The sequence below is a fragment of the Ictalurus furcatus genome, chromosome 29 (assembly GCF_023375685.1).
Source record: "Ictalurus furcatus strain D&B chromosome 29, Billie_1.0, whole genome shotgun sequence".
Lineage (NCBI taxonomy): Eukaryota > Metazoa > Chordata > Actinopteri > Siluriformes > Ictaluridae > Ictalurus > Ictalurus furcatus.
Window position 1 is genome coordinate 8,930,042 of NC_071283.1, and position 13,285 is coordinate 8,943,326.

The following is a 13,285-nucleotide window of genomic DNA, read 5'->3' on the forward strand; positions in this document are numbered from 1 at the left end:
CCACGCTTGACAGATGTGGCACCTCACTTTCTGTCAAGGTGAATGGAGCATGTTTTGAGTTCCTTAATGTGAAATAAAGACTATTCTTTTGCAAATAATTTCAATGGAAATGATAATTAGAAAGTGATGTATTCCGGGCAAGTCTACTCGTGAGTTCCATTCGACCTGTGGAACTTATCCAGAATGCAGTGCACAACATGTTTTAAATCTCTATACTCGGAATTAAGTAAACAATTCTACTGTGTTTCATGTAACTATCCATTGTCAACATTTTAACTAAAACAGACAAGCAGAAGCTTTTCTCCCAAGTGTCTGATGGCTACAGTAAAAACCCTCTATATACTGTATGCACACTTCTTCTATCTTAGATAAATGATTTCTGAAAGGACTAAGTGTTTAACAACCTCCTGCCTCTGTTGGATTATACACTATTCCTCTCCAGGGTTGGCAGGTCTGTAGTGCACTGCAATAGAATGCCAGTTCAGATTGAGGTAGCAGACATGCACAAATAAGTCTAATCCCTTGTAGTGTGAACTTTTTTTGTATTATGTATATGAGAAAATTTGCACTCAACTACTTGGTTAGGTCACTAATATAAACAGTACTTTTACAGTCTCTTTCTCTCTCACTTTCTTAGTAAGTTGTATCTGCAGTGGTGTAGGCTGGTCAATTCAGAAAGACAGTACGTAGCTCTACTGAAGGCTGTGGAGGAGACTTACCTCCCTCTGCTGGATAGTACTGATACACCACTCTGTCTGAGAGGAAAGGCTGACTCAATCTTCTCCAACTGGAGCAGCCTTGCCACTTTTCATTCACAGCTACTCCTCCCCGCCATTGAGGGTGCCCTCTCTCAAACGCTACAGCAAACTGACTGCTTCAGCAAATATGTAAGATTTTATGTCTGTACTTGCACACACTGTCTGCATTTCAATGCTTTTCCTTATGTCATCTCATTTATCATGCATGGCTAGCTAGGGGTGAGGGGTCAATGAGGCTCTGTTAAAGGTAGTCCCAGAACTTGTGATGCACTGACTATGAGCCAGGATAGCGAGGCAATACTGTCCAATCCTGTTACTAACTGAGCAGACTCAGCAAGCTGAGAATGTTTATGCCCATCAGCAGGGGCATGCTAGCGGCCTGCTTTAAGACAGGATGTGTCATATTCTCATGTGCAAGGTTTGTGTTGTTACACATGTTCATGGTATAAAATACGGTGGCTTGCATAAGTATTCAACTCCCTTAAACTTTTATCTTTTACCTTTTGGATTTGGGGGTGGCAGGGGGAGACACCAGATGTCATTATAAGTTAATTAGTTACCTGGACACAGACATTTGGTGAACAGCCTCCTCTAGTCATTTAATGGTGCGCTGCAGGATGTTCAAGGTTCGGGATATTTTTTTTCATAACCAAATTTCAATTGATATTTTACCAGAGAATATTCAATTAATTAAGCTGCATCTGGTTGTACTAGAAAGGGTCATTCAAAGGCTTCATAACAAGGGTGATGCATACACGTATAAACTTTTTTATTTGTAAATAATTTTGCTAATTATATTGAAAATCAAAATATGTTAAATCCCTTCCAATATCCAGCCACCATTTAATTTTTTCAGTATTGGCCCTGATAACAATACCCAAAATCAGATCAGTGCATCCCAGGGTGTGACTGACAGAGTTAATGTGCATGGTACAAGAAAAACATTTGTGCTAGCTATAATAGATGTTATTGCTGGAGTTAAGGATCCCATAAATCAATTGTCATTATTTAAAAAAATATCTTGGTAATATGAGTAAAGTATATGTAATATTTATAAAAATCTCTTAATTGAAATTGAATTGAAACTGTCTCTCTTACGCAAACACTCAAACTGGAACACTAATACCCAGAGGGATCAATTACTGCAATACTCCCACTACATCCGTATGAAGCCAGAGCTGGACTCCCTGCTGGTCAACCAAGCTGCCGATTTCTTCAAGGTGAGCTCCTGAACTCAAGTGGTAGAATGAGGTTAGGCTTGATTATTCTTTAATATACAATTGGGAGCTAAGCTCCCACCACGTGTCTGGTAATGTGTTCAAAGGAGTGGACCGTCACTGACTGCATTTTAGCATTTGCTGAAACATTACCATTTGTATCCACTAGGTGGCTAATACAATTATTGAGTGCAGAGATAGAATGCAAAGGCAGCATCTGGCCACTTTTTTTGTTCATCCATGACATTATTCTCATGTTCAGTAGATTATTTCACACACAACTGCATGTTATGATGATGCAGCTACAATCTGTGTGTTAATTCCCAAGAACATATGTTATGCAGACATTTTCAACCTTCTGCTAAAGAGCCATTTTCAACTTTTTTTCAACATTTCAACAGCATTTACTTCTTTCTCTCTCTTTCTAGGTAAAGCTGTCCAGCTCTCCTGTGCTCTCCACCATCTCCTTTCCTCAGTGCCTTGCTGTTCCAACTCAAAGACTACAGCACTACTGCGAGATCCTTGAGGAACTGGGAGGTGTAAACCCTGGACCCGGCTCTGCCCTCTCCATTATCAGACATGCACAGCGCCATGGAGAGGACCTGAGGATAAGTGACCTCATCACTGGCTGTCCGGTGAGACTTAAAGTGCACAGTATGAATGGGTGAATATAGGGTTTGTGCTTTAAAGTGAATGTGATTAGAGTGGGGATGTCATAGTGTTAAAACTGTGACACAAATATTGCATTTCAGTGATTTTGAAAATGTTATATTTAGACAGATTTGCACATATAAGTAAAATTAACTATCCCCGAAACGATGTCCAATCCTTTTTTGTTACAAGTTACATAAGGAGTAATAAACAATGGGGTCTTCAGCACCCTGAAGTTTATTATTTTCCAAAAACAGCACATATGGCAGTGTTTTATTCTTTTTATACCACAGAAATCTGCCAGTGATTACAACTTTTATTTATTAAAGAAGGGCATGTTGTAATTTTTTTTTTCCTTTTACAATCCTTTTACAAATAAGCTAGTTGCCTTTATCACATATTTTACACCTGCTAACAACACCTGTTCCTGCACCAGCCTCACTTTTTTCTCTCTCAATGCTAATAAAACAGACAAACAATAAGGAAAACAGCTTGCTGTCCTGAAGTCTTTCCATATTAGAAAACAAAAAGTTTTCAAAAAGTTACAGCTTTATTTCAGACTGTTACAAAGCACTGATACTGGAGACTCCTTCTAAAAAACGCAGCCGCGCTGTGCTATAAAGAAGCATATGTCATACTGTACAATGACAATACCCGAAATTTCAAAGGATTTAATGAATGGTGGTAGTGTGTATGCAGCGCTTACTTTAACTACTCCAGTAGACTTCCATGGAGGCTGGTGAGAAAGGTGTTGAATGTCTAGTGTGTGGTCACTGTTGTAATAACATTTTTATATATCCCCAAGGATAATCTCATAGGTCTGTTTTTAATAATTCCCAGAACAATAGAATGTTGTAAATTTTTGTCTCTAATTCATATACTGGAAATGTATGTATATGTGTGTCTCAGGTACCTGTGGCAGAACGTGGGGATTTGGTACGTCAGGGCGAGCTATATGTCTGTCCAGGCGGACGGAGAAAGAAGACAGGCATCAGGACTGTGTTTCTCTACCAGCATTACGTTATTCTCACCAAACACAAAACTCCTAGCCAAGGCTGCAGTGCATACACCTTTAAAAACAGCATAAAGGTGCATGAACACACACACACACATATGCACACACAAACATGGAGTCGGCTGAAAGCTAAACGTGCAATGTTTAAAATAAATAATAAACAAATAAAAAATCAAACTGTTACAGTGGTGTCGATATTGATATCAAGAAAATTCTACAGGCAGAGAGAAAAAAAAAGATAATTTGACCATAAAACCCTTAGTTCATGTGAGTGAAAAAAAAAACAGCATGGCAAAAGTCTCGTGACTACTTCATGATTTTGGCCACTGCTCTTGTCTCGACTCAAATTGTCCTATTTGAAAGGTGCACTGATGCAGAACCCTTGCTTTCAGTCTGTGTAAATGACCAATCTTTTGATCTTTTTAGTATGAAATAATCTACCAGTGTATTTCTGACTTAGACAAGTTAAAATCATTTAGCAAAAAAACAAAGTGTCAAATCCGATGCTTTACAAATAATGGTAATGGTGATTAAAAAAAATAAAAAATGCATAGACATGTTCAAGTTTGAGCAGCAGCACAATAACAGTGAAAATCTTCATCCATGTGGAAGCATTTCATGGTTTCTACAACAGCCACTAGACAAGTAATTTGTAAATGTACTTCATCATGTTTTTTACTGTTTACTACATTTTTAATACCCCCCCCCCCTTTGGTGGGACTACACGTAATTCCTCTTTGGGTTGGCAGGTGTGGAATTCTTTTCTGACCACTTTTTTTTCTGAACTAATAGAAAAGCATAATTTTCAGGTATCTTCTGTATCACTGTCATAAAGGATGAAAAATCATAAATGCTATGGCTGTTGTACAGTAGATGTTGGCCCTTCTGCTGCTATAATAGGAAAAAAAGACCAATGGAAGGCAAAATACACTATACCTTAAAGGCTACACCAGTTTTTCAGTGCATGCACACACTTATCATGTCTCTCTGCTTCAGACAGGAGAGATGGGTTTGACCCAAAGCGTTGGAGAGGAGGGTCTGAGGTTTGAAGTTTGGGTGAGACAGACATCTCGCACCAAATACTGTCTCACTCTCCAGGCATCATCTTCAGAGGACAGAGAAGCCTGGACGCATGACATTGCCCAGCTCCTGTGGACTCATGCCATCCATAACACAGGTGAGTACATTACTGTTTAACCTTGGTCATTCCTTTCAAGAAAATGTATGAATTTGTTAACTATTATTTGTGTAGTGTTTGTGTGTACTTCGTGAACTCAAAAAGGTCCATAAATAGACAAAGGTTTTAAAAATGTCTTATTGAGGCAGCATTAAATGTCATTTTAGTTTTAATGAAAATATTTTTTACTGGTTGTTATAATATTGTTTGTGTATAGAAGAAATAATTTCATTTGCACTTTAATTGATCATAAAATCAATTATATTTATTTGTTAACCACAAAGTTTTATTTAATTAATTGAGCACACATCCCGTAATTAAGAAGTAGTTAAATCATTATGGGATGTCATTAATGACCCAGTTTTATATGTAATTAAGAGATCAATATAAGACAGTTTAATTATATTAACTCTGTATGTAGCCTCTTATGAGAAGACTGTCATTTGTCCACCGTGTTCAAAAATTGGTGAAAAAGTGAAACAAGGGAAACTCCGGAGACATGTAAAATATGTGTATATTGAAATGTTTGTGACATGCATAGCTATTCTGGTGGTAATTTGTTTGTTGATGCCTTATTTTGGCTGTTCTTGGGAGAATTTACAATGATTGACATATGGGATAACTGGCAGGTTTCACGGCTCGGCTAGTTAGCAGTGATGAGCACGATGGAATTGATGGCAGTATTAGCATAAAAGCTGAAGCTGTGGAACCTGATCAGTTTGAGCAGAGTATAAAGATGAGATGGTGAGAGAGCTGGACAGACTAAAGGACTATACAAACTGTGTAAAGATAGCAGTCACTACCACAATGCAGGCTGTTGAAACCTTATTTAAGAATTTTGTGAAGTTTGAAAAAATGTTGATGTTCATTATAAACAACGGACAGTCTTTCTGATTATAGAAGCATTTCTTAGATACAAGTCTATAGTATCCAGGTGAGGTTGTCTACAAGGGTCTGGGCATAAACTGTTTTTGGGAAGTCTCAAGTGCAGAAAGCTCCAAGGTCTGGATCAAAACGTAAATAAATATTTTGTCTTTGTGTTTTCAAAGAATTGTGTCTAAAGGAATCTCTGTGCATGGGAGTGTCCAGCAAGTTGCTGCTGGATGTGACGGGAACTCAGACATCTGAGCTAGACTCAGGCTTCAGCCTTAATGACAGGGGTATAATATACACCCACAAAAATGCACATTCTCACACATTCACACCATTAATTTTGCATACCCTTATTGTAAAAAAATATAAAGAAATAAATTTACTCTAACATGTTTAACACCTTGGAATTCTTTATGTAAACAAATTGTAAAATTGCAAAATAGAGGTACATTTACATTCTGCCAGTCACAATGTTACGACAGATGCAATATTAGAGCTGGATAAAATTCTATATCCATATCAGCAGAAAATGCTGGATCAGAGATCGGAGGAGCCTGTCCGATTTTAGCGAACATACTATTATAATATTCTATTTATTTTAGCAGGTTTACAATGTTTTATTGTTTTTATCTACTTCTTTATAAATATTTATTTAAATATTTGCTTATATATATGTCATAAAGAAGTAGTGAATGATGAATGAATGACAGCTATGCATTTCTTCCTGTAGAGAAGTAGTGTTTGAGTATGCGTCCTGCGTCAATTAAAAATAGCTTATTTTAAAGCTTTGTAAAAACAAATTGGTTCATGCTATCAGGAAATACTCAAGGTTTGAAAACCTTGATGGTATCGGAAAAGAGAAAGCAGTATCGTGCCATCTCTGGTATACATACACACACACTACTAGCTCTATATTGCAATACTTCATTACTAATACTGAAATTGGTGTCTTATATGCTTTATGTCCACAGGGTGTCTCCAGTGACATTGTATAATGCTTATGTAGCAATTTTCTATATACACAGCATAAGACCTCTACCAAAATGAAAGCAGCTTTCTTTACCCTGCCTTTTTCTCTCTCCCAGTCCAGAGTAGCTGTTCAGACTCTTCCTCAGTGGGAAGTCAGAAAGAAGGAGGTTCTCCCTCCATCGCAAGAGATGCAAAGAAAGATTCAGCACAAACTGTCCATACACAAGTGAGAACTACAACCAACACACACACACACACACACACACACACACACACACACACACACGTTTAATGCTTTTTTTATTTACCTTTTTAAAAAATGCTAAAATATTCACTGACCCCTTCATTAGGGACACCATATACTAATAATTCTGGGTAGGACTCAAAACAGCCTTGGCCTCAGCTTTGCGGCATGAATTCCACATTGTGTTAGAGACATTTTTTTGAGATTTTGGTCCATGCTGACATGATTGTGTCACATAAATACAGCAGATCTGTCAAATGCACATTCATACTACAAATCTGCTGATCTACCATCCAAAGGGTGCTCTAGTGGATTCAACTCTGGTTATTGGGGAGACCACTGAAATACAATCAACTCATTGTCATGTTCATGAAACCAATTTGAGACCACTTGTGCTTTGTGACATGGTGCAGTATCATGCTGTAAGTAGCCATTATAGGATGGAAAAATTGTACCCATAAAGGTCAGTAACAATACTCAGATAGGCGGTGGCATTCAAACAATGCTCGATTGGTATTAAGGGGCACCATGTGTGCCAAGGAAAAATTCCTCACACCATTACATGACCACTACCATCCTGAACTGATGACACAAGGCAGGTTGGGTCCATGGATTCTTGCTTTTGATGCCAAATTCAGACCCTACCATCTGGATGTCACTGCTGAAATGTTGACTAGGTAACATTTTTCAGTTGTCCAGTTTCGGTGAGATTGTGCCCACTGTAGCCTCAGATTCTTGTTCTTGGCTGACATGAGTAGAAACTGATGGGGTATTCTACTGTTCTAACCCATCCACCTCAGGGTTTGACGTGTTGTTCTTACTGAAATGCTTTGTGCTCACCAGGGCTGTACGAAGTGGTTTTTCGAATTACAATTGCCTAAACTCTAGAGCTGTGTGTGTAAAAATATGAGATCAGCAGACTGGCACCAGCAACCATACCATTGTCAGAGTCACTGAGATCACATTTTCCCCCATTCTGATGTTTGATGTGAACATTAACTAAAGCTCTTGAACTGTATCTGCATGATTTTATACACTGCACTGCTGGCAAATAATTTGTTGGTTGGATAATTGCATGCATGAGCACGTGTACATACAGGTGTTCTTAATAAAATGGTCAGTGAGTATGTAGCAACAGGCATAATATATAGAGCTTTCTAGTCTCTGTAGGCTGTTACATTAAATGTTTTACACTCATATGGCATCTCTGATGCTGCAAACACATACACAATCAATAAATAACGTATTTGATAATTTCTATTATTTTTGTTTAGAGCTCATCACCATCGACCGCCGTTTGAATATCATCTGAATCACAAATGTTAGTCCTTTCCTCCCACAAACATTTTTTTAAAATCTGAAATTTGTTATAAGATAATATAAGTAAATAATACATTATATATTTATATGATGTAATTAAGCCATTTTTTTCTCTTCCTCATCCTTCTAAACAGAGTCTTAACTCTTCGGTGGAAATTTGAAGGATTAGAAATTCAACTGGACAAATGTTTATCTAACAGAAACGGGAAGATGACTCAGCAACATTACGGCATGATATGGTATACTGAAGTTTTGTAAGCCATGCTACATTTCACAGGGCCATCTTGGCTCTGTCTCTCACAGTTGCTCCGTATGCAACTAATCGCCAGGTACTGGAGCGTGTAGCAGGGTAATGTGTTTCAGGCTTTCATGCACTGCTGCCTCCAACTGATTTGCTGCTTGCCAAGAATGACTTCAATAGTATACCATACTTTACTGTGTATTTTTGCCTTTCTTGCTCTCTCATTACTTGCTTTATGTGTCCCATTTTAACGAAAGAATCTTAAAATTATAACCTAATGTTACCCTGTTATGTGTAGATTTGATTTTACATGTCGATTGTCCAGATTATTTTTCAACATCTATAATGGTACAATCTCAAACATAATATAAAATCCCAATTCACAGCCTGCAAATTGTAAAAACAATTTACAGATACTATTTTCCAATCACATTTTCTGTAGCCATGTGCCATAGCAGCAAAGGAAAATGTTTCACGCAAAGTACTGTTGAGCAAAGCCCTATTTGTTCTATAGAAAAATTAATTGATTGTCATTGCAGCCACTGAATAACTGCCATTTTCTCTTAAATATATTCACTTTCTTCCTCTAGTGCATATCCTGTTATGTATAAAAGTCTTATTTCAAGGGAACGATAATTGAGAAGTGTTTGAATGACACCTAAGATTATGGCGTCAATTCCGATGCAGTTTTTACTTCCATTACCTAATCAAGCCACAATTAAAAACAAATTAACAACACATAATGACAGTGATCTTTTTTATTTTTAAAATTTTGATACAGTGGGAGAAATAACAACCCAGCCTTATCATTATTGCATTCCTATAGTTATTAGCTTCTTTGACTAGTTACTTGAATTGAATGAGTTTAATCTAACCCCATTACAGTTTTTTACATTATCTTTGGCACCATTTTCGGAACCTTATTGTCATTTTTCAAAATTCGGTCATCACTTGTAACACAGGCTGTCCAATGTTCGAAACATTGCATTGTTCATTCATATCTTTAACGATACCTTGCACTTGCCGAATCATTGGTTCAAATAACTTTATCATTAAATACCATAGGAACATTCATTTAGATCACTCACACAGAAGATATCGAGTTTCACTGCGTAGTTATTTGTACAAAGAGTGTGGGGGTAAGTACAGGGTGGTAAATTGTGGATGGGCCTGAAACCATGCTTGCACCATTTGAACATGGTGGAACCTGACATTAACCCACACAATGACATTACGCTAGGTCACGCCATCAGCTCTACAGATCTGATTTAGCTCATCAAAGAAGGTTCTTGGCTCATCAAAGACTAGGTCTGCGTCCCACCACACAATCTTCCAATATAGCCCCACACATGGTGATTTTGGCCCCACGTTGTCCAGGTACTTGGATGGTTGCCTACTGGCCAATGAAATTCCGGTATCTCCTCCTTGTCTTGGCCAGGTTGAAGCCTGCCTCATCCAAAAAGATGAATTTCTGATGTTTTTGTCAGCATCCAGCTCCATCACCCAGTAAAAATACATTTTGGAAAGACAACTACTGATTACGATGTAGAATTTGGGGGGAAATTTTCACAGCAGTCATCTTGAAATTGAACATATCTGAATGTACTCAGTCCTCAGTTACTTCACTGTGTCCACATTTCTTTCAAAAGGCACATGGTATAGCTGTTTTAGAGACACCTGGTGCCTTTTCAGAATGCGCACAATCATCGGCAAACTTATGGCTTCCACATTGTTGAACATGTGGTCATTGTCCGAGATGTGCTGCTGAATGTCTGTAAGGCGAATGTCATTTCTGGCCCAAACCAAATTGACCACAGCCCGCTCTTGTTGGTCAGTCAGAATTTTCCCTCTCTGTAATGTCAGTCTGAAAACATGGTCTAGAAAAGTGGTACTTGGGACCATAGAAACAGTGTCTGATAAAGAATGATGATGAAATATCACATCCATAGATAATGGTTCATGTTCCACGTGTCAATGGATCTCGTTATCCCGAAACTTTCATGAATATTGTTTTCAGTTTCCAGAAAACTATGCATTAAGAGTAAAGCAACAGTTACTTATCATTTTGAGCAGTTGTATCAGTTGATAGTTAGATCACTGTAATGAAATGAATAGACAGTCATCTCAGATATAATGTATGAATTGCATTTTGAAATGGTAATACTTTGATGTTATGTTCAGTCATTTTGAACATGTGAGTTTAGTTCAATGAACAAATGATCTAAGGGTTATGTTTACTGTATCCAAGCAGCTGGAAAAAGTATTAGCATTTTGAACAATGTGCATTTTGATAATCGGTTGTGAGTTTTGTCTGGAGTTTTGAAAAATTACATCAAGGTTCGGAAATTACTGCCAAAGTGATTGTAAAAAAAAATATTTAAAAAAATAAAAATAATAATAATTAAAAAACAAAAAGTCTATGTCTATAAAAAATAGCCAGAATATTACGGTACACATTTAAATAATTAACCTAATAATGAAATAGTTATTCGGAGGGTGTCTATAGAATTTATTTAACATTTAAAGGTGTCCCTGGCTGCAAAATGTTTGAGAACCCCTCAGCATGACAGTGACATGACTATGAATGGATGTGACAAATTGGAGTTAAGTCTACTGACTTTAATCCTGCTCTATATAATTCTGATCAAACAAAGGAGATTAACATTTCTTTTTAATTTCTCCTCATATTACATAATCTTTCAGATATACAAAAAGGCTCTTAAATAAATTTAAATATGCTTTTTTTTTTTTTTTTTTTACCCGAATCCAAGCCAGAAATCAGATATTGTCCAATAGGTGGTGTTAATGAGCAACTGCAGCTTGGAAACAATGTGTCTCCTATTTTTTAAGGCCAAAATGCTATTTGTAGGACAATGAATAGCTGCTCATTTGTGGTGATGCTGTGTACATTTTGGATCGATAGCACTTTTACTCTGTTCATTAACAGGCAAAAACTGCTGGGCAGCACATAATGCTCTGAAAAACATGATGTAAATGTTGACCAAATTGCCACGTTGACCTTTTTCCCTTCAGTATTTCAAATAAAGGAGTGTGTTGGAGTTGAAAATAACTCTTGAGAGCTAAACAGATTTCTCCACACAGCTCTGATTGTTATTGTTACTAGTTCCATATTTAGCACCATATGAATTCGTATAGCTCCCATATGAATTTACATACCCACCACCTCTCACTCAGTTTCTCCCACTGTGTGAAAAGAGTCGATTTTTCCTTTGTCTGTTTATGAGTTGCATTATGATCCAGCTGGCTTTGATTGTCATGGCAGCTCCACCAGCCAAATCCAAAGATTGCTTGCATAAGAGGAAATGCTACGAGTTTCTGCTTTAATCTTTGAGTTATGTAATTGGGGCACCCCACCCTTCTATATTCTATTATATTCTACTCAACCTTACAGTCTTAATCTTGTATAGTCACTGGATTCCAGGACTCTATATAAAGAGTTTGAATCCCGCTTTGTTAGAGCTGACATTAACCAAGCACTCATAATCCATTTTGGAACAGTCGAGCTCCAAAAAAAAAAAAAAAACCTTCATCTAGAGAATTATTAAGTTGTTTTATATAAGAGGTGGTATGAGTGTGCATGCGAGCTACATGAGGAATGAAGCTAAACCCACAGCCAGACTTAATCCAAATATACTTTGCACAGTAGGAAATGTGTTCAGTTCAGCGCTTTTAAAGCAGGTCTCTTCATAACTATAAATACCTTGGCATGATTCATCGTTCTCACTGTAAATACAAGCATTAACCAAAGAAACAAGGTGCCTTTTGTAAGCTTCTCAGTATAACTCTTATTATATTGATGTTTACAATTTTTTGGTAATGCAAAATCTCTTATTAGTTTTAATGATTTAATAATTGCATGCTATGTTGCTATGTATTTTGTACTTCATCAGTGTGATATTTTTTTTCTTCAAGAATTAAAACTGGACATGAACAAGAGTGTTGTCTGTTGCAGCCATTTTAGAGTGTGCGATAATGACATTTAGCACATATTATGCAGCACCAGGCATTATGGGATACATATTGGAAAAGATTAGTGACACAGTGAAAATAGCAGCGGCTGAGTGGTCAATAGAGGGGATCAGATATTTAAGGGAGAAAGACAGAGAGCTAAAATGGGGGGAGGAATGTAGGGAGGGAGAGCACAGTGAGAAACAGGAAGGGGTTTCGAGAGGACGGGGCAAAAGACAGTAGATGGGATGATGGGTAATGACGGGGTGAGAGGGCTCAGACAGAGAGGCACAGAGAGGGGAGAGGGAGAACAAGAGTGAAAGAATGAGAGAGGGGGGGATGCTGTACATGGAGGAATGGTTGAGAGCAGGGAAGTTTTTTGTCTCACTAGAAATCTGAAGTGTGTGCAAGAGAGGGACTGAATGTTGTAGAGAGCAAAGGTTAGGGACAAAGAAGTTTGGGAGAGAAAAATGGGTAAGGGAAAAAAGGAGAGTTTGTGGGGTTGAGAGAGAGAGGAGGGGGTGATAATGTAGTAGAGAAGAGATAGCCAAAGATTGGTGAAGATAGAAAGGGAAAGGAATGGAGAGTGAGGGATAGACGGGCTATGTTGACAAAGCAGCGAGACTCGGCAGAACAAAGGGGAACGTGGAGAGAATGAGCTGGGTGAAACATCAAAGGGATTTTTCGGCCCCCGTTACCGGGACAACAGGCATTTGCATGCGATTAGCTTTTTACATCATATTAAGGAGGGAAGGGGTGCGGGGAGGGTACTATAGATCATACTGGGAGAAAGGGGTGGCCACTCACACTGACTTCCTGGCTGACAAGAGACTGTTTATATCTTTGAGAGC

At 37.8% G+C, this 13,285-nt stretch overlaps 1 protein-coding gene across 1 annotated transcript in view; it reads left to right on the forward strand.

Moving 5' to 3' along the window:
• arhgef40 (Rho guanine nucleotide exchange factor (GEF) 40) overlaps positions 1–12,049 on the forward strand; it is a 49,584-nt gene extending 37,535 nt beyond the window's left edge. The window contains exons 19-27 of the mRNA XM_053619088.1: positions 638–887; positions 1,889–1,978; positions 2,404–2,610; positions 3,536–3,715; positions 4,638–4,818; positions 5,868–5,978; positions 6,777–6,886; positions 8,179–8,225; positions 8,359–12,049. Of these exons, the coding sequence (XP_053475063.1) occupies positions 638–887; positions 1,889–1,978; positions 2,404–2,610; positions 3,536–3,715; positions 4,638–4,818; positions 5,868–5,978; positions 6,777–6,886; positions 8,179–8,205 (1,156 nt within the window). The 3' untranslated portion in view covers positions 8,206–8,225; positions 8,359–12,049. The remainder of the gene's footprint in view (positions 1–637; positions 888–1,888; positions 1,979–2,403; positions 2,611–3,535; positions 3,716–4,637; positions 4,819–5,867; positions 5,979–6,776; positions 6,887–8,178; positions 8,226–8,358) is intronic.
• Positions 12,050–13,285: the final 1,236 nt, after the last annotated feature.